We start from the raw sequence: 24,988 nt of genomic DNA on the forward strand, positions 1-24,988 counted from the left end.
GTGGGTGTTGAGCATTAATGTGCTCTGAAACGATGTGGCCCTCACAAAGGCTGATTCTTTCCTCTTTCTGCATTTCTTGATTCTCATCAGATCAAGAGTCTGATGGTCAAGCATATTTTCTCATAAAGGAAAGCAAGCAACATTTTAAGGCTGTACATCTTGGAACTGCTGAGAGTGCAGATCATCACCTGCTCTGCTTGTCTCCTTGCAGGTGGCAGTACCTGCAGTGTTTGCAAGGAATAGTTTAGTGTTCCCTTGACAATGGTGATCTTGAGGGTGTACCTGTCAATTCTACAGAGGCCTCTCTCCTGAGAGCCTTTGCCTCTGAAGAGAGCCTTTGCCTCTTTGCCTTTTTATGTCATGCCATGCAGCATTCTGAGATTGAAACTTACTGTTTGTCTAGTGACAAAACCCAACAGCTTTCTTTGGTCAGAAATAAAGATTTCTGAATGTGAATGCCTCTTCAAAGAACTGAGACTCCTGCCCTGTTACACCTGTTTCAAATGTAGCCTAAATATAATTAGCTTCTTCAGATTTGGTTTGTTTGCAAGGAACTATTGAAGATTATTGATGCCTTTGTAAATAAAGCATGGCTGTGCTTGACAGTGATGATGGAACTTAACCTTGGTCACTCAGAAGTAAGTTGTTGGTCTCTGTCCTCCCTAGCAGGTGGTCCTGCCTTTCCAAAGGGCTGGTAATAGTGTTTAACTGGGATTTCTTTCCATTTGCAGAGGTTGTGTGACAAAGCCTTTGCAGTGATTCCCAGCAGCTATACTCAAGCAGATGGTGACGCGAGGTGGTGGGGCTGCTGGAGAGAAAGGTGGAGGCTGCTGGACTGTTGCTGGAGGCCAGGAAAGGGGATGTGGCTGTTGGAGAAAGGGCTACTGATAGCTATTGTGCTCTGTACTATGAGCTAAGGAGGGTGGTTTCCTCAAAATGTGCCTTAGAGCATCCTGTGGAGCCTTAAAGGAGCTATTTATTTTCCACAATGCAGGCTTTTCTTTGTCCTCCCCCCACTTCCCTCTGCATCTGAAACAGTGACGACTTCATGAGGAGAGTAAGTCTTGGAAATGCAAAGGGGAGGCTAAGAACATAGTTTGTTGTCCAGAACCAACTGTTCCTTACATCTGTTAAATGTCATGTTCAGCTCATCCAGAAAAGCAGTTCTAGGTGAACTAGAATGTGTATAAAAGCAGGTGGAGGCTTGCCTTTTCACAAAATTAAGCTTGTAAGTGGCCTTTTAAAAGTTGCTGGTGGAAGCTGGGAAGTTGCAAATTACAGACCACCAGCTTCTCCGGATGCTGCTGCTGTACATGATGTTTACAATACAATCTTTCCTTGAACTTTATAGGTGGAGGTACAGATGACATCTGTTTTTCTCTCTCTGCATTTAGTGAAAATAAGTGAGGTTAACTTAAAAAAAAAAAAAAGCTATTTGTAAGTTTCTATGCAGGAGCTCTTTCTGGAGACTGTGCATAATATTGTTGTTGTTGTGGGTTGGTTTTTTTTTTTTTTTTTTTGTTTTTTTTTTCTTGTGGGTAAGATTGAGAAGCTCAGTTAACCTGTGCATATGAGACAGATGCCAGTCTGTTGATGTTTAGACCTTTCTGCAACATACAGGTTTTCTTATTTGTGAAGGATGCCTTATTTTAAGTGGTTGTTCTGTTTCTTTTAAACCATTGCTCTGCTGTTACTTCCTATTAGCTGTTCGAGAGATGCCAGAGAATTGTCAAGCAAGTTTCTGATACTGATGTCAGGCTCTTTGCTTCCTTCCACACACATGTGGCATTTGTCGAAACTATAACAACACTTGTGTCTCTGTATGGTTTTTATATAAAATGTTTGGCCTTAGAGGAAGAGGAAAATGGTGACACTGAAAGATGGAGCGAATGGATTTTGCCTGTTGTTTTGCAGCAGGGACTTATACTGCAAAAGAAAAAAAGAGCATTGGTGAAGATGACTGCTGACTCTTGAAAGACTAAATTGCATGTCAGATTGACAAAATGGGGAAAACAAATTTCATCTTAAGAGTACAGTAATAAAGGGATTGGGTGAATTCCCTTTGAGAAACTCACTTGAACATAGATTAAATGAAAATGAAAATCATCTGCTGTTGAAAGACATTTTAAATCTTTGTCTCACAGTTTGGCAGGTTTTGCATATTAATTTTGCTATCTTGTAAGCTCTTGTAGCTGATGGCTTTGTGCTGCTGCTTGGATCATTATGTTGCAGGTAAAAACATGAAGTGGGTGACTTTTAAACTAGCTTGCTTTATACTAATTCTAATAACCTTTATTTAATCAATTCACTCTGAGGGAACCTTGTCTCCAGAGACAGGAAATTGCTGGAGGATTACTGGCTGTAGCAGGACCTTTGTATTTATTTGCAAAATGTCTGGGAAAAAATAAAATGTAATCAGTCTTCCTTTAAAGGAAGTTGGAGTTGCTGTGCTTTACCCCTGGGGCTGAGTAGAGGTCACTGAGAATTCTGTGGTATAATGTTTTTTCCTGCCAAGTAGTTTGATAATTTGATGGCTTGCATGTACTTACTTGTGCAGGATGCTTGGAGGCCCATCAAAACCCTAAGCAAAGCAGAGAGTGAGTGACCTGTTTCCCAAGTTATTCACTTAGCCGGTAGTGGCTTGACAAAGTTGTTTCCTGCTCTGCTAATACTGAAGAGTTAAATGTGCCTACTCTAAAATGTTCTTTTTAGGGGGAATGGAGAAGAATGTTCCACTTCTTAGCTCTGTGTGCAAGATGAGTGTAGGGAAGAGGTGTCCGGGGCAGCATGTTCATGTGCCCAGCCTGTTGACATTTGAATATAAGCGTGCTGGAGAAGTAACAAAATGCAGAAATCCAATGAAGACTCTCTACTCTTTTCCTCTTCTTGCTTGTGTTTCATGGCTGCTTGCCTGGTAGCTGGCCCATACAGGGGGTAGAGGACTATGATGAGAACCAGGAGAGAGTCAGCACCTGGGAACCATGTGCTTGGCTGAGGGACAGCAGGCAGTGAGTCTTGCTTTCAGGGAGGGAGCTGCCCAGGTCACTGGTAGGATACTTTGCTCTAGCTTCTGGTCCCAGTGATAAAGAGGCATTGCCTGCTCCTTTATCTGGGGTTTATCTTTGCACATGTGAGTGTCCAGAGGGAATATGATCTCTGGGAGGGGTTTCACTGGAGTTTTGGCGCAGACTGGACAAAGCTGTGCTTATGCGGTTCTGGGTGGTCTAGTGAAAAAGCCAAGGTGTGAAGCAGAAGGTTAAATAATCTCTACCTGACTTCTGCGTGTATCTCCTTCTTGCCCTAGCATTGGCAGGTGAGTGATTCTTGCCTGTGTGTCACAGCACTTTGTAGCTTTTCTCACTGTTGCGTGAAACTCAGATTTACTGCCAGGGCAAGTTGCTGACTTCTGCTGTCCTGCTTTGTGCAACTTTTCCCCCTCTTTTGACTTAAATTTCATTTGACTTCCTCTAACTAGGCAAGCCTTTGTTGCCTTTGGCTATCATGGGGCACTCTCACGCAGCTTTCTGGTTTTTAATCTACATGGAAAACAGGCTGCTCAGAGCCCTGATTTAGGGAGAGGGTTTAGGTCTAGAGCAAATTTATGCATAGTAAATTAGTTCTGCCACATTTTAATATGGATTGAAGACTGAGCTGTGATTTTAGGAGCAAGAAGCCTGTGCAGTTACTTGGCCCAACATGTAGTACAGGCTACTTGCTTAAGTCAATGGTTCCACAAATTGTAGATTTAAGCAGCAAAACTGAGGTGGGAGTTTCTTACCTCTCCCCAGCTGCTGCTTCCACTGGCCTCAGAGCTGTGTTAGTGCAAGGACCCAGTTTCCCCAAAAAACCCAAAAAGTTGCATCAGTGTTGTGGAGGAGATAGTTAGCTGCAAAGTGGGAGTGGGAACAGCAGCATGGGGGTATCTGGTCACCCTTCATGCAAGACAGCAGCACAAGTCTGTTAGTGCTCAGCTGGTGGAGGGACACACCTCAGCCCTGGCCCAGCCTTGCAAAGGAGCAGTACTGATGTACAAGCGGCATACTACATTACAGGTCAGTAAAAGCTGAGGAACTATTGCCGCTATCTAAACAGAGCACTGAGAACTGCTGAGTGAACAGTTACTACCAGGCAGTGTTCCTTGGCTGCCTCAAGACCCTTTGCCCAAGGATTGCTTTGAGTTTCTGTTCTGTAGCAGCTCGGCAGGAGCCCTTCCTTGAGGAGTGGAGGAACAGTGATCCTTGTGAAATCTGCAGGGCGGGTGCTGTGGGATGGGTGCAGGAGGCTGTGGCTGTGCTCCCCCTCCTTGGTGCTGCAGGTCAGGGCATCCTGGGTCCCACTTCTGGGCTGTCCTGATTTCAGCAAACAATATCCATATAGATTTATTTTTCTTTTGCAAATAGGCATGGTTTGTAAAGTGTAAATGTCACTGAGTCAAGTGAAGGAAAAGTTGACGATTCAAATTGACCTTCAATTGAGATGCAAATTACAGGATTTATTTATGACAGATTTTATCCTGCAGACTCTTACTTGTCTACTCTTCTCTCCAGCGTGCTGCTTTTCTCCTGCTTCAATCTAATTGTGGAAATATTAACATGCAACCCTGGAATGGTGGCTGTAGGTCTCCAGGAGCTGGTTTGCCACCCTATTAGAAGTGGACCTGTCCTGGGTTTTTTTTTCTTAGAGTGCTTTGTCTCAGTGCTCTGTGTGTGTGTATGTCCACCCATGACAAGTAATGAGCAGCAATCCTTCTTGGAGTGCCTCTCTGGCTTGATGCTCCTAGCTTGTGCTCCTCAAATCAGAATATAATTACAACTGATCCCTTGTTAGAAAATCAAATTAAGCATAGCCCATTGAGGGAAGCCAGTTAGAGAGAAAAGGCTATGGGGGTCTTCTGCCTAGCGATGTGTGCTCTCTGTGAGCTGGTAATTGCAAGAGTGATTTAAGAGAAAGGAAGCTGTTAGGATTCTATTTCTCACCCCCATCTTTTCTCAGCTCTCAAGTATTGACTTTTGAGATTAATTTATGGCACTTTGCCTAGAGTCTGAAAGCTTCAGGTTGAGTATTGGTGCAGATGCTGGCTGCTCGTGAGGGTTCCCAGCCTGGGAGCCTGCCTGGGCCACCTTCTGCAGACGCCCTTGACCACACAGGAGCAGGTGTACATGCAGGTGTTGTGCTGGTCATCCTATGCTTTGAGTTGCAAGGGGTTTGAATGCCAACGTAAAATTTGAATTTTCCTTTTTTCAATGGTATGCTGGCAAGAGTGGTGTGGCTGGGCGCTCTGGAGTGAAATATACCGGTTGCCTCTGTGATTGATCTCTGCCACAGTGAGGGTTTGTGGCAATATATGGATATCTGTGATGTTTGCACAGTGCATCCTAAATACGAAAAGAAATAGGAAACAACTAATGACTTTTCTGCTACTAAAAAAGAAAAAGTGAAATAAAGAGATAATAGATACAAAACTGAGCTGTGGTGCTGAGACCTTTTGAAGGCCTGCTTCTCTTTACCCTGCCTTATTGAGAAGCAGTCCTGTGTTAGAATGCCAAATTCTGTCTTGAAATCAAAACTAGAATCCGAAACTGTGCTTTTTAACTTTCTCAGTTGGTCAATGATAGGTTGGTGGAAGATGAAGTTTTTGAAGGACTTAATGGGCAGCCTTATTTCTCAGAGTTTTTGTGTTTATCTTTGAGAAGACCTTTGTGCTGTCAGGCATCCAAACATTAAGGCTTTGTTAGCCTGGAAGATTCTGATATTACAACATGTCTGTTGTGGGAAACTTTATATAGAAACTGTGATACAAATAATAAGCACTGCACAGAGATTGTCATCATCCCTTGCAAGTGGGTGACTGGATGTTTTCATATCTGGGATAGCAGCTTCTAAACTTGAGTTGTGTCTCACAGCTGTGGTTTTCAGAATATACATAAGTCCCTCCATCTTCTAGTGTAGCTCCTTAAATGTCAGACTGGTTCACTGAAGTTCACATATAGAAGGCTTTGATAGGAAAAAGATTTCCCAAATGAGTGTCCTCTTCAAATGACTCTGCAGCCTGCTGTTTTTGCAGCTGCGTGTGTAGCAGACTGATGCTTTTAGCCACATCAGTTGAAAAGAAAGCACAAGTGGTAAGGATGGGGAGAAGCACATTCTAGTAGTGAGGGATTATAAAATAAGTCTTTATTGTACATGGGTTGTGTGATGCATTCCCTGAAACAATTAACACAGCTGCATAAATGAGAAAAGCATTCTGGATGTACCAGTGAATCTACCGATCCCCTGCTGCCTTGAGAACCCCATTCTTACTGAAAGTAACATTTCAAGCTTGTATGTGGTTTCAAGAGGTTCTGCCTTTGCATGGCTTTTCTTTATTCTCCTCCCCTGAAGCCATTTCAGTTTACTGTGAGTTTTCTTTTTTAGGACTTATTATTTTTGGAAAGCGTTCTGGAACATTTTGTGCATATGGTCCTCTGTAAATGTGCTGTTGTACTGATTAAAGCTAAAACTATGAAACCTAGTCTTTCTGATGCAGTGTGGCAGGGGGAAAATGCTGAAACAGTAGTTTCCAAAGGGAATGCTTTTCCAAATAACGACGTATTAACAAAACAAAACCTGGGAAAGATTGCGTGTGAGATGTATTCTCTACTATCCCACAGTCTCTTTCTCCCATGGATTGCATAGATGCTAGTATGCTTAAAAAAATCCTTAAAGCAGATCCAATGCTTTTTTAATAACTGGTTTCTCTTTATTCACTGGTGATGTGACTGCATTGCTATAAGCATTTTTGTAATAGCACAGACATCTGCGATGCGTTGGTGTTGTGTGCATTAACCTAACTCTTCACCCTGGCCCTCCTCGGCCTTGCTTCTCCTTCCTGCTGTTCCCTGGAAGTTCAGTGCTGGCCCATAACCAGCTTCTCCTTCCTTATTTGGAGTGTGAATGGAATTTTCATCTCTTATCGTTCTCCTCCCAAGTTTTCTCTTTTAAAAAGTTTCCAGTGAAATTTTGTGACTTTCAAAGAAACTTAAAATTTGGGGAGCTAATGGTATCTTGAGCTTTCTCTCCAACTTACCGAGGCAAGGAGAGTTGGATTTTTTTAGGTTATAAAATTCTAATCTATGACTGTGTCAGACCTGGCAATACAACCACAGTACTTGGAAATGGACAAGGATCTTCACAAGACTGAGACTGTTTCTAAAAATTTGTCTCTGACTCTGTTTCTAAAAGTATGAGAGTGATATTTGCAATAATGGAACCCGGATCCTAGAGGAAGCTCTGCTAGTTGTGGCTGCTTCACTGTGTCACGGGGTGGGACACCAAGTCCATGGAACAGGAAACATTTCATGGCTTCAAGGCTGTGATGTGAAACAATGTAACTGCATGTCGATGTATCAGAGCACCTTGCCAACAGTTTGTCTTCTGCAGTTCTGTGTCTGAGGGAGTCCATCCTAAAATGAAGCGTGTGTTTTGGAGGTCTGTTCTGATGTCTTCTTGGGATGGGATTTGCTGCAATAGTGCACAGATTTATTTAGAAGACCAGTGTGGCTGCCTGGTTAGTTCTTAAATCTTTAATATTCCATGCAAAAGGATGGTTTAGACTGTAGGAGACACAAATCTGTGAACTATGACTGACAATGTAGTAATGGACCTTTAAAGTGTAGAGTGAAAATTTGCTTCCTCTGGTTTCCTTGAGGGACCCAGAAGCCCTTTGCTTGGCTGACTTATGCCAAATGAATTCATCATCTATAAAAAAAAAAGTCTTTAAAACACATGCACACATCTTTTGCCTCTGTCAAGAGGATACTGCATATAAAATTGCTGGGAGCCAGGTGTTGGGATGTGAGGTGTCGTTTTCTTTCTGGTGCTTCCTGGATGCACACATGTATTTTTTAAAGAAGCTCTAGGCCTCTTTTCTTGTTAATTTTCATTGTCTGGATAATTAGGAACAGAGGAATCTGGCAAGCAAGGCATCTTGAGCAGCAGCAGCAGCAGTGTCTTGGGGTCCTTGTTATGCTTAAAAATTGCTTTGTGCATCACACTGGCCTGAGGAGTGGTAAACCACTTGGGATTAATCTACAACTGACTTCAGAGCTTCCATCATGCAATGGCTAGTGAAAGGTGCTGAATACCACTCCTTTCTCCCTTTGGCAACCTTGCACCTCTTCTTTGCATACATCGAAAAGTCTATTCCTTCCTTGTTCCTCACCTCTAAGGAGACTATTGGAGTTGTGGTTTGATCCACTTGGGAACATCTTTGAGCCTGCTGTTTATTTCTCTTTGGGCTGCAGCAGGGAAGAAGCTCATTTGCAAAAGTTTGTACCGAACTGCTAGCATGGAATGGAAAGAGATGAAGGAAGTGATCCCTGCCTTTAGCCCACAGGAGAATATGCTCAGCTAACCTCAAGGTGAGGAATGTCAAGTGAGATAAAGAGGCAAGCAAGGGAGGGGTGTGCAAACGCATGATCGAGATGCAAACAGGACGTTAGACTGTGACAGGAGGAGGCTGTGGAACAAGCTATGCACATTGGTGAATGGTGAATCTTGCATGTTTGTTCACTTGGGATAGGAATGCTGGTGTCACTTTCTTAGTTGTAAGGGATCGGTTATCCAGTAGTGAAAAATCCAGTTTCCTGTTTTAAAGCCTGAAGTGTGCCTTAGTGGGACTGTGGAGAGTTAGGCATATGCCATGTACCAGAGATTAAAATGGAAATTCAGAATTTAGCCTGTCCAACCAGCTTCTCTGAGCAAGCTCTAATATTCCCTCTTGAAAATGGGAGTTGTTGGTGTTTTAGAAACCTTCTTGAGAGAGTGGAGGTGAAAGCTGAAACAAGATATTTACATGAAAGAAACAGCTGAATTTACAGGTCATAGGTGAAACCCTGTGGCACAGTTGGGGAATGAGGAAGGAAACCCAATAACTCAGGTTCCGCTACAGGCTGAAATCAGGTCTGAGTCTGCAGGAGGACATGTGCTCATTCCAGTGTCCAGAATAAGCAGCTCAGTCTGCCCTAGTGACTCCTCCCTGGAGCAGGGGATATGTGCAGTTCAGCCCTCTGCTTTATGATGTACAGAAATCTGCTGCTTTTTAATTCAAAAATAAAGCTGTAAAATTTAGCTACCAAACGTGTATTCTAAATAATTTGGTTACTCTGTATGTGTATGTTGGGGGGGAGTGTTACATGGGTTGTTTGGTTTTTCTTATTTCTGCTCTTCCACCTTTTCTGATTATCCTAGATAATTGAGAGTTGGCTGTGCTGAAAAGTCAGATGATTAAATTTTTCTAAACTGCCTGCAGGTAACTTTGAAAGCTTTTTTTTTTTTTTCCTTTGTGTCTAGTTTTACTGAACACTTCAATTGAACTCTGAAGTTATCCCAAAATGTTAAAAATACAATTGTATTTCTAAAAGTTTTCAATTAAACTGGCTGAGTTACAGAAAGTAAGTAGAATTAGGGATTTCTTTCCTCTGTTGGCACTTGAGTGTGATTTTTCTGTGATTTTACTTATTAAACAACCAAGAGGATGACTTTTAAAAAAGTTTGACTGTGCATTGCAAAGCAGACAAAATAAGGATATAACAAAACCAGGAACTAATGGTGAAGGCTAAATCCTCTGAACCACACTGCTCACATTAGGTTTGACCTGCAGTGTGACCCTGAGGTGAGAACAATCCTTGTGCTTGGCCTTCCACAGCGTGTGCTGTGCACACCCATCGCTCATCCCACTGCCAAGATCTTTGCTGGGTGCGTTCAAGAGATAGCAAAGAATTTCTGAATATTATTCTGTGAGAGGAACACTACGTGGATAAAACAGAGATTTCTGATATGTGTATGGATAACTAATTTTCTTTTTGGCAAGTTTCGAATATGGTATTTAAAAGCAAACCAGTAGCATTGCAAACATACTGAACACTTCCCTAAACAAACTGTGAATAATCCAGGTTGAAGACCTGTTTTCCAGCAAGGCTGACACAGGACATAGCTGTGCCAGGCATCTTGAGCAACTGGAGAGCCTCAGACTGCCCTGTCCACTTCCCTGTCATCACATGGTCTTGGTGCACCAAAACTAACCGAATTTGGTTCTCTTTCATGTCCTGAGAATATGGCCTTCCAAAGAACACTTTTCCATTGGGACCTTGGTGTCCTTCTGTGACAAAATGGAGGAAAATCAGAAAATTAGTCATAAACTGGGGAAAATGTATGCATGCTTATGAAGAGATCTTGGATTGAGGGATATGAGTTGACAGCTTCTGAAGGTCTAGAAGATAAATGGCAGAGGTCCCCAAACAGCTTAGCTTAGAAAAGCTCCTGCCATGTGTGAGTGCATCATGTTTGGAAAGGGCTGATTGTGGTTTAAGGGTGAGTGGAAAGTCTGGCCTGTGTGGTTTCAGTGGAAACTGGTTCAGGGGGCTCACGTGCAAGCGAACCACTGCTTATTGTGTGAGCAGGGCTGGCCAGGCAGCGAGGGGGACTAATGCTGGAGCATCACTGGGAAGGTTGCTTGATGACAAGACTTCAAGGAAAGAAAGAGCTTGGGGTGGCTGTTACCTGGGAGCAGTGAGTACTTTTACCCTTGCTCATAGCATTCCCTGAGAGGGTGTGTGGCTATTAACTTTGTGGCCGTAGAAGATGGTTTATTTTCTTATCCATATTTAGTAGGTGTTTTTCTAAGTGCACATTTAAATGAAGGAAGGAAAAAAACCCACAAACCTCCATTGACTTGACATACTGTTAACAGAGAAGAATCTCACCTCCTTATTGTATTTATGAGAACTGCTGCCTATACTAAATATTATCTTTGGAAAAATATCTGTTTAATCATCCCATAACCCTTCAGCCTAGCCTGTGGCATGTGAAACAGGTTTGTAGTGTACTCGCTCTGTATACTTGTGCTACTGTCAGCTTCTGCCTCATTGTTTCTAGGATCTATTGAAGAAACCAGCCTGTTCCTTAACGCTGTGTGTAAACAGGGACTTGCTTTGGTTCACTGAACCCTTGAATTGGTAAGCTGGGAGTATGTCCCTGACAAACGTGTGTGCTCTGCAGTGCACTCCAGTTAACTCCTGGAGGTGTAGGCCTGAAGAGTTGTTATGAAAGCTGCTTTCCCCTGAGCTGTAGGTATAAGGAATGTGCTAAAACAACAGGCAACTTTCAGAGAATTGAATGTCTGTCTAAATAGCTTCCTAACCAAATAACTCTGTCTGGGAAGAAAGGATACCTCCTTATCTAGCCAGAATCTCTTTCATCTTTTAATTTTACCAAGCAAAAATCAAGGCTGGGAACAAGTTGTGTAACTTGTCTGAAGCCTGGGGGAGGATCCTTGCAGACAGTACCTTTGCCCATTGTCTCCTAACAATTTTGAGGGGTTTATTGATGCTATCTTCCACTAAATGGTTTTGCTGCCTTTGGTTATCCTTCAAATCTCACACTGAGCTAAATCAGCTTAGTGGTATGTTACTGTAGGCATAGCAGCAGCAATTTACAGCATTCCTTGTGGGGCAGCCCTGTGCCTCTGACAACAGGATCCCTGATAACCTGGGACTAAAGTGACTAGTTAGCTGAAGAGAGATGGGGAAACTGTGCCCGAATTTAGAAGAAAGGAGAGAAACAGTGGTGTGCTTTAGAGTAATCTATTAGTGAATCAAGAATAAGCAATAATTGATTCCCCTAGAAGATATTATTGGTTTAGGTATTTCTAACTTGGTTGTTCAGAGACCGGAATTGGACTGCTGGCTCCCCCGTGCAGTCTTTGGGAGAGGAAAATGCCTCTGGGGCAAGGTCAAACACCTCAGGCAGCTCAGCAAATTCAGTGATAATTGCATACCCTCTTCCGGTGGCTGCTGCTATGTCACCTGAAAAGCACCATTCCAAGTGCAGCGAAGGCCACCTTCAAAGACACCTTGGCAAGACTTGTAGAGTTTGTAAGACTAATGAGGCTTCATTAAATTGGAATGGGGAGGACAGACCTGTCTTGATCTAATCAGAAGGGCCATTTGCTGAAGGTGGTGCATTGCTTTGTCAGAGCTGTAATTTGGTGTGAAGCAGTGACTTGCAGAAGAAAGCAACCAGCTGTTGGCCTGGCGTACAGGCCATATGCTGGCCTCTTCCCATTGAGTATAAACTTAAAATCCATGCAGGTGATCAGACTTGAGAGGAACAGGTAGATGTACAGACTAGCTGGCTTGGCTTTCTTCAGAGAGGAGTATTTTTTCATTCCATGGTCTTAATTGTTGTTGAAGAAATTCTAGCAGTTGAGTGTCAGCATCCTTATTCCTTTCTGTATGGTAGGGGTTTGGTGAACAAGGCATTGGCTCCTTGTCTGTGGAAGACATGAAAAATCTATAAGATGTGCTACAGGCATGGAATGGGATAGCTTCATTTCTGTCCCTCCTTCTCCAAATGATGCAAGAAACAAAAGGGGTAGACACAGAGTTTATTGTAGAATCAGCCCCAGATTTGCCACATGGCACTTTAAATGTCATCTTGAAATGACATTTCAAGGCGGGGGTGTATGCAGACAAAGAGTTCTTCTTTGGTAGAGACTAATTGACTTGAAAGATCCAAATTTTAAAGAGAGCCCTTTTGTGAAGTAAACATGAGCAAAGTAGTGACATGGAATTAAGGAAACCCTCTTTTCATTAGGGTGTCTTCTAGGTTTAATGACAAATCTACATGTTCCCTCCTGTAATGCAGCTTCTTTTTTGTCTGAGTAACTGGAAATGTGAGTTGTGGCTGTATGAGTTCTGTGTTTCTCTGGTTAGTGTTGTCATGTTGACTTAATCTCAGAAGTACTTAATCTGAAAGTCATACTGCCTTCCCTAGTAGCAGGAGCACTAACCCAGGTTTCCCATCTGCTTTCACAGGGTACTGAAGAGTACAATACCCACCTCTGCACCTCATAAATTTGTTTGGAGTTATCCAGCAGTTTTGAATTTCTATGGGAAACTTCAACTAAAATAAAAGAAAAAAAAATCCTCCCTCAGTATGAATATCATTTAACTGAAGCAGCTGTGGCTGAATGGGATTTCCCTCAAAATTGAAAGTATTCCTGTGGTGAAGTGTAAAGAAACCTAAATTTCTGCAATTTTGTTTTCCCTAAGAGCTTTAGGTCTGTATGTAAGGAATAACATGATATAAGTGTTGAAATGTGTCTCTATATTTTGTCTGGTTGGTTGTTTTTTGGGTTTTGTTGGGTGTGTGGTTTGGTGTTTGTGGTTGTTGTTTTTTTTTTTTTTTGTTGGTTGGTTGTAGGGGTTTTTGGTGTGGTTTTTTTTTTCTGTTTGTTTGTGTTTTTTGTGTTTGTTTTTTTGTGTTGTGTTTTTTGTGTTTTGTTTTTTTTTACTTCATCAGTTATCTTTATGCCAGTTTTCTCATTTCTCCTTTATAAACCAGTACACAAAGATTTTTAGTCCCAACTTTCTGTCACAAGCATCAGAGTCATGCGTGACATTGTTATTCATCCAGGTCCAAAGTTGCCATTGGAGTTCTTGCAGGCTAAAACCATACTAGGTTGGTGGGACATGTATTCTGCCAGGTCTTTTTCCTTCATTAAAAATAGGAATTCAACTTTGCTTTCTTGATTTCTCAACTGTGCTTTGTGTGTTTGTGTACAAGTCTCATTTTGCTGTGACAGTGTCTGATAGGCTATGGCTGAATCCCTCAGTCCTCAGGTATGAGCGGTGTCACATCCTGCAATTTTAATTGCTGTGCTCTGTACTGTCAGAACATTATACCTGAGGTTTGCAAGCTGTTTCACATTCCTCCTCATAAGCGTGTGTTTGCCTGCATGCCAGCTGGCTGTCAGGTTTGCTATCCCTCTCCAGGTGGCTGAAGAAGCATTTGATTTATTTATCCTAGCTGTCTAATATAGTCTGCTGTATCTTGGAGACCTTCTGAAAGGTGGTGGGGGTATAGGAAGGCTGGCTCTCTTGAAGTTCTTTTGAAACAAATTCTTCAGATGCTATATCCTCTAGTGTTGTCTTGAAAGGAAAAGCTAAAATTAACTGTAAGCTAGGCAGTCTTCACACCTGAAATACTAGAGAGTGAGTGAAAAATTCTGTTCTCTCTATAATGCTGCTCCTTTTTGTATTTCCTATGGGAAAGGTTGCTTTTTCTGCTCCTGTTACCAAGTATTCACAGTTCACAGGGTAAGATTCCTAAATGCTAGAACATTCAAAAGGTTGCTCTTCTTTGTTTCTGAATTTCCCCTTTTCCTCCCCTCCCCAGATGTTGTTCACATTTGGCTCAAGACTTACTGTTCCTTTCTTTTTGTTTTTGTAGACCGAGGTGCTTCTGACCAACCAGATCTTTTGGGAATTTTTTAAAAAGAAACTTTGGTGGGTAAAAGATGTGCCATGGAATGGTAGCACCAAAGAGCAACACAGGATCGTCTCTTGCCTTGACTAGCCATGGGTTATTTCTTCTGCTAGTTATCTTTAGTACCTTTATCTTAGAAGCACAGGCCTCAGGTAAGTGAAACCTTTGCATATGCTGCAGGGAGGGGGAGATATATGTATAAGTATGGAGGTGGCTTTATATTTTTATGGGGAAGCTGGTGATGATTGATGCATTTGTACATATCTTCCGGTACTCACAGGAAAAATTCTGTCCCTACTTGTTAAGCAGAGAGCAGTGTCTAAACTGAATGAGTCTTGTGTATTAGTAAATAAGTGCTTGTCCTTCACCATTTCAATTGCCCCTGCTTTTTTCCCCTCCATTCTCAGCCTTTCAGTACAGCTGGGGGCACTTGAACTGTCTCAAGAGCATCAACCACATTTTGGTGGAGTGAGATTTTAATGTAGACACTAATCTGTATGCCCTGTAGCAACTGCTCATGTGAAGCGGTTTTGGAAGCACAGACTGTTTTCAGCTCTTTGCACAGCTAATGAATCTGTTCAGTGTTTCCTTGTATACTATCTTGTGATACCTAACCGCACCCCTTTTAGATCCTCTTTGCAGCTTGAGTTTTTCCCTCTTCCCTTTCTAATTTCTTGATGTTCATCTGATGGACAAGCATTGTGAATAATGTAAATAGCAGTGCAGTGGTATGATATATAAAATCTCGGTAGAGATGAGGGGATCTGCCTTTTAGAAATGAGTGAAAGAAGAAAATATGCTAGATAGTCACAGAGTAGTACCTGATGTGAAGTATGTGCTTATTTACCCAGTGTATCCTGAAATAAGGAGACTGAGGGGAGTCCTTATTGCTGTCTACAACTACCTGAAAGGAGGTTGTAGCATGGAGGTTGTTGTTCTCTTCTCCCAAGTAGCAAGTGATAGGACAAGGGGAAATGGCCTCAAGTTGCACCAGGGAAGGTTCAGATGGGATATTAGGAAAAAATTCTTCACAGAAAGGCATTGGGACAGGCTGCCCAGGGAAGTGGTGGAGTCACCATCCCTGGAGGTGTTTAAAAGGTGTTTAGACAAAGTTCTTAGGGATGTAGTTTAATGCTAGAGCTAGGTTAGGTTATGGTTGGACTCGATGATGCTGAGGGTCTCTTCCAACTGAAATGATTCTATGTCTTTTCTCTCAGACCAGCCATGATGTAGATTTTGTCTGTAGGAGATGACTGATCATAAGTGGCATGGGATGGAAGGAGTAACTTTGTGTGCTCTTCCACAGAACTTTGAAAGAGGTTAGTTCTAAAAAAGCGTGTAGACTTGACTTCAGAAGCAGTTGCAATGTAGGACAATAGCTTGCCTTTGAAAACAAACCTCAGTTCTCAACATAACTCTAAAAAGTCCTATTTATTTGATGTATCATGGCACCTGAAAATATCCCGCGACCAGCACTCCTCAACATCAGTGAAGCTCAAGTTGGCCTCTATGTGGTAGAGCAGAATAAATGTTAATTGTCAGATGCACTCAAAGCTGAAATGATCCTGTGTGGAAAACTCTGCTGGTGCTGGAAACTGCTGGAGGAGGAGTTGATCTCCTTTTAGTATTTCTGGCTCTTTGGGTTGGGAGAGGCTGCTGAAATCAGATATCCCAGACTTGTATGTCTTCCTGTCCTGATTTTGGCTTTTTAGGTAATGAGGAATGGAGTGATACACAAGAGAGAGACAAACTGTCAAGAATGCATAGTGTGAGTGGGAAAGGGACAAGGTCTTTTTGGATCTGGTCTATCTTTGTTTTTTCCGGTCTTGCTGTTACTGGTGATAACATCACTGCCTCATTTCAGATATAGGCTTGTCAGATATGCTACCCAGCCTGGGGCTGGAGTGCACCATTCCCATCTGAAAACCCACATTACACACTGTGGCACCTTCTATTGAGTCTGTAATCAGTATGCAAATACCTCATGCTGCACAGTGCTGCTGGATGGGGAAAGGCAGCCACAACATGTCAAGCCTTTCTAATATAATTTTTGAGGCATCCAGTCTCACTAACGAAAGTATTAGTTAAAAATGTCAGAAGACCCGAGAGTGGTTCTGCATTGTTTCCCTTTCCGTGTTCCTTTTGCTTCAGGATCTAAAATGAGCTGTGGTAAACTGATCAGGGCAGATCATCAGCTAAATAGGATTATAGTGGCCAGGCATGAACCATTTCCTGCAGGGGAAGTGGGAAAGTGAGTGCATGTGGAGGGGAGTCCAAGATCATAGCACAGGGTGAGACTTGCAAGGGAAAACAATCGTGGGGAAGGGAGAGGGTTCACTGAGGAGTGCTTGCATGTACAGGTTTTCTGAGCCGGGGAGGTAGCAGCCCAGCTTCTGGGACGAATGGAGGTGCTTGGTAATGTGTCATGGTCCCGGAGAGCTGCACCTGCAGCAGTGCGCCGGCCATGAGTAACATTAATGAGCAAGCCAGCCAAGAAGCGGAGAGCCAGATGGAGAAACAAAAGAATACTGGCAAGTGGCTCGGAAAATCATCTTTCCCTCATCTTTGTCCTCCAGCCACCCTACCATCCTCACTTTATTACTTTACATAGCCAAATAATTCCAAGGAGGCAGAGCAAAGCGATGTTAACATGAAACAAGAGACTGTATTACATCTCTTGGTGATAATGCTTATCTTGAATGCAGGACCAATGTGACATGCTCACAATTTCTACAAAAGCTGAAGAATATTCTCATAAAGACAGACAAGCATGGCCACAATGGCTGGCTCACCTCTGAGCAGAGCTTGTGATTCCTGTGTTTAAAACTACATGATGTATAGTGTATTGCAATAATTTTGCTGTTTAGAAATTCTACTACTTGAGTTCCAGGAGGCTTAGGGATATATTCATGTTCTGGGCAGGAATGCATTCTCTTTGCCATGTGTTTATGTAGACAGCAGACTCATTTCCAGTCAGCAAGCATCTGGTCTGTCCTCTGGTAATAAATTGTTTTTATTTATGCATAGATTTTTAAAAAAAATCTTCAGCACTTTGTCTCAAGCCATCTCTCCAAATATCTCGGAGTGCTGTGAGATGAATATAAGTTGTTTAGCCACTAAGCACACTGCAGAATTTGGGTAAACTGCTCCCTTTTCACATGAAGATTTTCTTGGGAATATAAAAATAGCTGCTGCACATATTTTAACACAAAACAAATGCAGCATTTGGTGATGGGCAAGCAATGAAGCGATGTCAGAAGAGGAGGATTTATGGAAACTTCAGTGCTGTTTAGAAATATGTTTTTGATCTCTGTCACTGTTGTGCCATTTTTCCTGTCTGGCAAGTTCTCTGGGATTAGCTGGGGAAAATAATGAAGGAATGAGCAGGCAAAGAAACTTGGAAAATAAGGATCTGAAATGCTGAGTCTTAGTTCTCATCTGTCTCTTCTTTGAGGGTTCATCTGGAATGTAGATAACATCTGGGCTGCTTAGTAGAGAGAGATGGGGTATTTTTGAAGAGTTAGAGAGGACTAATAGCAATCATTTTGTCTGCTTTTCTATAGGTGAGTCTTTTCCAGTATTCCTTCATTGCTGTGCTTTTTTTTTTTTTTTTTTTTAATTTTTGAATTATTTTTTCTCCCTCCCATCTGCGGCCCCTAAGGTTATTCCTAAGCTCTCAAAGGCCTTGTGTTTATATCTCATTCGCAATGGTCCGCCTGACTGGCTGGGCTATTTTTGGAAGAATGGCAGTGGAACAGAATAAGTTCATTAAGTTTTAACATGTAGTCTCTCAAATACTTTGAAAGCTTCCTCTCATTTGTATTGCAAATGTTGTAAACTGTCCTGGATTCATAACCGGCTCTGCCAGAAACCTATCAAAACATAGGTTGGGCCTTTCATTATTGATAATAGCTTGACCTGATGCTGGGAAATACAAGTAAAGGTGTTGGTAAAAGCATTAAACATCCTGAATTAAGCAAATATCAATAGACACAAAGAAAATATTTTAAATATTAACCTTTAAAAAATAATAATAATGCAGGCTCAGTGAATCCAAGTTCATTTACATTTAGACACAGCCTGATTGTTTTTTTTGTGTTGACTGATCACATGTGAACTGCTATAAAGCTAGCTCTTTATTTTTCGGGATTGCCATTAAAGTGATAAATTGAGCTCAAATAAACTGAAACAACTTCATTCGTATGTATTGTCTGTGATGCAGACGCAGCCAATCTGCTGTTGTAAGGTCTTTTCAGTGCCAAGGTTATTCTGCACTGAAGCTCTTGGATACTGCTGGTATTTGTTTGCATTGCACAGAACAGCTTGTTAGAGCGCACTCCAGTCATTGAGCAGATTCAGACTTGTTTCTGTTCTTTGGGAATCTATGCAAAGCAGAGATTTCCTTTGTCTCTAATTATGCAGCTGAAAGGAAAGCATTTACACAGCTAGGGATGAATTCCATGGTCATGAAAACAAGGACACTACAACACTGGATGGCCAGACAGAAATGGGGGGGAGGTGTTGCACATGAGCAGAGGATCTTGATTGTAACCTGCATCTTTCATGTAAGTGTGCATTTGGAGAAATTTCAGAGTCAGCCCAAAGAAGTGTGTAGTTAGTTCTCCATTGAAAGGAGCGGGAGCAGGTTTCAGGTGCAGTTCTTCTTTCCAGTCCCTTTGGAGAGCTTAGTGAGAGCAGAGTGGTACAGAAGAATGTGGTGAGGGGCTGCAGAATAATGGCCAGGCTGCAAAGGTGGCTAAGAAGCAGAGACAGATACACCCAGAATTAGAATATTCAAATAATAAAATTCACACTATTACTACACTGATCCAGGTAGCGTTATTTAATCAACTGGCTTGAAGGGAGTTATAGGAGTCTTAAGAAGCCACAAAACTTATTTAATTTTAACCATTTCTAATGGTTGAAGGATGAATTAAAGCAAACGTAATAGTAACCCGGAATTTTGCTTTTGTCTGTCCTAGGTTTTCCCAGCAAATCCAAAGGACCTGCATGTGAGTAGACTTATATTCACTGCTTTGCTGTGATAAATGAGTGTGATATTCTACTGGTTAATGTTTTACTTTTGTTGTGTTGGATAGGCTAAGATCCATCTCTATGCCCTACTCCCATTTTTGTCCCTTGTGTTTGGGAAAGATGACTGCCCTCAGTTTGAGAGAGGGTGATCAACTTCATATGTGTCACTGTGCTTGAAAGGATCCCTGTGCCTTCTATAGCATTTAACTGCAAATAACTCAAGAAAAAACAAATATAATAAATATCTCATTTCAATGTGGAGATGCTGCTTGTGAGAGTTTTGAGAGGCTGACAGAGAGGATACAGAGGACAGAGAGGACACACTGGGGCAAAAAACCTTTTTCTTTCCTTTAATCAAGAAATTGAACATCACAGAGCATGAAACTGGATATCTTCCATTGGATACTCGTATTTTTCATTTCCTGTGCTTGGAAAAAGTCTGAAATCGTTCCTGTATGTATGTTATGGATGTATGTAACTTTGGGAGATATTGGGAAGCATATTTGGCTTCTATATCTGTTCTAAATGTATAAAATTTTTATGTAAGTCTTTGAACTCTGGAATTTGATTTGTTCAGTTTGAACTTTCCCTTCTCTTCCAAAAAAAAAATTGAGTACAGGAAAAGAGTCTGAGGGGAATAGATTCATAATGAAGTATTTAAAGGTGGGGAAGGGGAGTTTTACCACCTACCAAATTTTGGTCTTCAGAGAGTGTGAGACAGGAAAAGAGCTAATGGAATCCTCTGAATCCCAGATTTTTATCCAATGCCTGAATTTTATTCCTGGCAAGACTGGCGTCACACACACCTAGTATTAAAGGGCTTGAAATTCTTGGCCATGGTTGCTAGCAGAAAAATAAGCTGATTTGGGGAGTAACTCAAGAGTTTTCTGGTCCAACTCAGCTTCTTGGGCTAGAAAGAGAAAGATGGGAAACTGGTAGGAGGTTTGTTGTAGAGGGAAGCAGGAGGGGCACTGAATGGCATGGATTCTTCTTCAAGAGAAGGTGTTTGTGAACTTCAGTCCAGGTTCTGACTCATCACCATCCTGGTGTCCCTTGATGATTGCTGCCTGCTAGGTTGAAGATAGACTTGTCTGTCTTCTTATGCAGCTTCCTTCTCTCGCTGAGTCCTTCATCTCTGTCTACTGGAGCCAATCATTTGGGAAGAGTTTTGGATTGTTCCTAGTGTCATGGGAAAAGCCCTGACAGCGGGACAGAAAAAAGTTTGCTTGCTATCACCTTCTGCCACAAGGATTTACCACCTCCTGTTTATGCTGCCAGCTGTTACTGCCTCTGGAGCAGAAATGGCAGAACAAGAAGTGAATTTGCTCTGGAACTCTGGCAAATTTCAGCCTGGGCTGTTACTGCAAATACTGCTGGAATAGCTGGTGTGTGGTAGGTAAAGCTGTGAAGTAGGTATGTTCCTCTATGCTTACATGAGTGATGAGAGGCAAACGAGTGGTAGGGCAGGGGGGGTAGCCATAGGCTGTTGGATCTTCAGCCTTTGTGACTGAATCTGTCAAGGACCTGTGTTAAACCCAGCAATCTGTACCTAGAATCAGGATTGCTAAAATACTGCTGGTAACAAGCTGCAGATAGTCAAGAGTGAAGGTAAGGTGCTGAAGGCACTTGAACAGCAAGCTCAAAAATGCTTGTATCTTCGAGAGAGTAATTGGAACCCAGTGACAGGATTATGGCATTGTCTCAAGGGGTTGTACCTCCTTATCTGTGTGCACTGATCTGCAGCTAAAAAAAACCATTTTCCTATTAGTGAACTGAAACCTCTGGAGAGTGTTATCTTCCTCTGCAAGCAGGAATTCCCCCGAGGCTCTGCTTTTTGCAAAGCCTTGTGCTGAAGTTGGAGGGCTGTCAAATAGCATGCTTCCAGCTGTTGTTGAAGGGATTTGAAGTAACCCCTTAGGTATGGGGCTGCTTAGATGAGTTATAAGATGTTCTAGGTGGATTAGGCTAGAGGGGGTTTGTTGCTAAACTGTTGAAGAAAAAAAATAGCTTTTTGGCCCAGCCTAGTGTAGTGATCCTTTTATTATGGAAGGAGGAGGGGAGCTTTTGGAGTTCCAGTGTTGGGAAGACTGCCTCATCTCAAGAGGTTGTAGGGATGCTCCCTCACTCCTTGTGTGCCTTGGCCTGGCTGGTGCTGGATGAAGATGCCTCCTGTGTTCCTTTTCTAAAGGGCAAATGCCATGAATGAAAGGATAAATGCATTTATGCTTTTGGCATGGTAAGAAGCCTTTCAGGGGAAGCAGAACCCAAAGAATTGAACAGTAGGGTACCAAAAGAGCAACTTTAAGTCCTCTGGGCTCAGCATTTTCTGTCTAGCCACTTCTCTTAATTCAATGGGGAACATATTTTGTGTTTGAGAGCAGAAAGAAATATTGCTGCTGCTTTTGAGATGTATTTTTTTACTTTGCCAATAAAGGGAGAAGCATGTCTGAAATGTTGCCTTGCTGGTGGCTGTTGTTATGAGTTTTCAAGCCATAGACAGGGAAGAAACATGGAAGGCCTGACACATGCAGAGTCATACTAGAAAGCCAGAGGTGGCTGCTGCTTCTCTGGCTTGAAGGAATGTTTTCTATATCATAAGACCAACATGGTTTATAATAAGTTTTATGTCAGACATACCCTAAGGCACCCATAAAACTGTCCATCAAGAAAGGGAATAAAACTGTTTTGTGATCTTACCAATTTTGTTGTTTAGGCAATTTTGCATTTTCTTCTGCTTCCTTTTCAGCAGAGATGTCAGCTGCTGAGACAACAGGCAAAGTTTTTCTGTTTTAGGTAGAACTATAATATTTGGAAGGAAAAGGAGACTCTTCAGGCATAGAAGAAGACTAGAAGCAAATGGAGATTTGTAGGAAGGTGGTAGGATAGATTGAAGGTGAATAAGGATCAGGGGAGAGTAAGATTCTAGGAAGCAGATGAAATGGACAGAGGAGTGCAGCAAAACAGGAAGGTGAAGGTTTCCACAGGTGAAGATGTGAAAAAGATTGTGGTGGTTTAAAAAGCCAATTAGTGGGTTGGTAGTTAAGTAGTGTAAGTCCTGAAATAAGGTAGTGTTTTACTTACGCAAGCAGATTACAGTGGTTGAGAGTAGTATGGCCTTGGGAGGGAGGACTCTGGTAGAAATATATATGTGTATATATATGTGTGTGTGTGTTTGTTTTTTTTATGGTTGGGTAAGAGTGTCTTAATGCAGGAGGATGCAGGATATGCCTTTACAATATCAGGCACTGAGGCTTTTCTATATGCAACAGGAATGACTAATGAGACACTGGCAGAGAGTTTAAGAACTTCAAGGTTACGAAGTGTATGCACTGCCAGGGACTGAAGCTTCAGGGCAGGAATCTCCTCACAGCAGGAGCAGAACAGGGTGGAGATGCCAGTTGTTGGAGCACTGACTGGGTCTGCCTACAAGTGCTCTAATGTCATTGCTGGGGATCTGGCAGGGAGAGTAGCTATGAAAGGCCATATAGCAAAAATGTGTGCAACAAGGCATAGGGAGGAGTTTCAAGTGGAAGCTGCTGCCATGTTCAAAGAAATATCCATGACTTTTTCAGAAAGTTCTGCTTTTCTTGGTCTGTATTCAGTTTTATAGTTAAAAGCTGCTTTGCTCTTCTGCCTCATCCTGCATTTGTTTGGCTGCTACACCCACTGTAGAGGAACCCTTCCTGTAGACAAGATAAACCTGTTAAAGCTGTTAGACCCTATATTCTTGTCAACACCCAGGTAACACTCCCTGCTGGTGGTGATGCTTTCCAGGTGGGGTCGTGTGTCACTCTGTGTGTGGAACAAAGATATATCAGAGTGGGTTAGGGACTTCTGGTGCTACCTCTGTGCTGGACCACCAACATCCTGGAGATTTATCACAAGGAGACTTACCTGATGCTGCAGAGGCCTTTAAGAATGTGCTTCTGGTATGTCATACAAACCCCACAGCTGTGGATTTAATGCTGTCTGGGAGGGGAGAAGTGCATGTTTTTAATGTTGTTTCCTCTTGTCCAATCCACTCCTACCTTCAGAGCAGCTAACTTTGAAACTCGGAGTCCTGGAGATGTGCCTGCTGTGCAAGCCATCTCCAGTAGCTCAAGTTTAGGCCTGCTGACATGCTTCTTGAAAAGGACCAGTTGTCAGAGCTGTGCTGAGCCATGCATCATGCTTCAGCACATCTTCTCTTGAGTGCACGCAAAGGACCATAACTGTAATGCTTTGTGTTATCCTAAAGCTTGTACTACTTCCATTCTGTTGCTGGTTTTGCTTTCCCTAACAAAAGTAACCTTTGAATGCTCCTGGAGAACAACCTTCAGGATTCATCGTAAACACTTCCTTGGTTGTAATTGACTGAGGTTATAAATTGCTAAGAAAAGAGAAAGGCTTTATCATTTGAGTATTTAGGTTTTTCTGTCACTTTTCTTTCAACTGAGGAAATTATTTATTTTTGATACGTAACCTGAAAAATCTAAACATGGTCACAAGCTGCGATGAGTTTGCCTTTGAGTGTAAGTCTTAGTGAAATCCATGAAAATGGCAAGTTTGTTTTTCCAGTTCTATCCTTTAGTGCTCCACTTCTTTATCTTTCCCAACAAGCTCATCCTGTTGCAAATGTTATTGACAGTAGCCCAAAGCAGAAATTAGCTGTGATATTGAAATGTGCTGTCCTTGAGCTAGCATAATTTCAACATTCAGGTCTTCCCACTTTTAATCTCTTTATTTGCATTTACTTCTCAAATACTTAAATGTTATCTTTAATGTGACAGTTTCTGCTTTGATGGCAGCTGTTTCCTCCATGGCATTTAGTAAGCTAGATTCCACTTTTGGAGTAGTTGGGGAAAATGTACAGTGCTATCACTAAGTCTGTTTCCATCCACTGAACTCTTAACTTAATTAGCTGCTTTAAATGGAGGAAATTTTTCCCCTGACATTAGTTAGTTAGTAGCATCAAGGGAGGGTGTCTGCAGAACCAAAGCTTTTGTGTTTTTCATTTTAAAATGAGCTGGCTTTGGCAGCATTTCAAAGCTGCTTGCCAGTGTGCACCCTGCACAAATAAAACCAAATGTGTCTCCCTTTCCAAAGCGGTCTGTCACCTTCCTTCTTTCTGTGGCAACAGATGCTGACCTCCTCATTATGTGCAGAGGTACTTCTCTGTAGGCAGGAGTTTAAACACCTAAGCAGCAGTGAGATGATTGAACTTTTCAAGATGAAATTGTTCTCATTTCTTTTCTGGTAGAGGGATTTGGGGCTCTTGTATTATTTCTGCCATGTTAGAGTAGCTTCACCTAGTCTCATAGTGAAGTGGGAATCACTGTAAATGCAGCAGTGTTTGTGAATGGTGAACAGTGTAGTTTTCTAGTTAACCTGTATTACCTGGTGTAAGACTTAGTTTGATTTTACTTCTCAGCCATTGTGGTGATGATCTCCCTTTTCTTCTGCAGTGGGAGGCTTTCTAGGAGATGGTAGGAAATGGTAAGCTGTAGGAAACTTTTTTGCAGAAAATTCTATAGCATTTAAAACAATCAATACTTGAAGTTGGTTTTCCCTGGTCATTCCATGACTGTTATTGGAGTCAATTAAAACTGAATGCTAAATTGAAAACAAAAAGAAAAGCCCTCTGGTAACGATCTGTCATTTGTTACAT

At 42.0% G+C, this 24,988-nt stretch overlaps 1 protein-coding gene across 2 annotated transcripts in view; it reads left to right on the forward strand.

The window, feature by feature from the left end:
* SUSD6 (sushi domain containing 6) overlaps positions 1–24,988 on the forward strand; it is an 88,072-nt gene that overhangs the window by 22,596 nt on the left and 40,488 nt on the right. For both annotated transcript variants that reach the window (XR_014184527.1, XM_082057428.1), the window contains exons 3-4: positions 14,272–14,459; positions 19,290–19,319. Coding sequence is in view for 1 of the 2 variants with exons in the window: in XM_082057428.1 (XP_081913554.1) it covers positions 14,339–14,459; positions 19,290–19,319 (151 nt within the window). In the remaining variant the exon portion in view is untranslated. The remainder of the gene's footprint in view (positions 1–14,271; positions 14,460–19,289; positions 19,320–24,988) is intronic.

The sequence above is a fragment of the Streptopelia decaocto genome, assembly GCF_964273445.1.
Source record: "Streptopelia decaocto genome assembly, chromosome: 7".
Lineage (NCBI taxonomy): Eukaryota > Metazoa > Chordata > Aves > Columbiformes > Columbidae > Streptopelia > Streptopelia decaocto.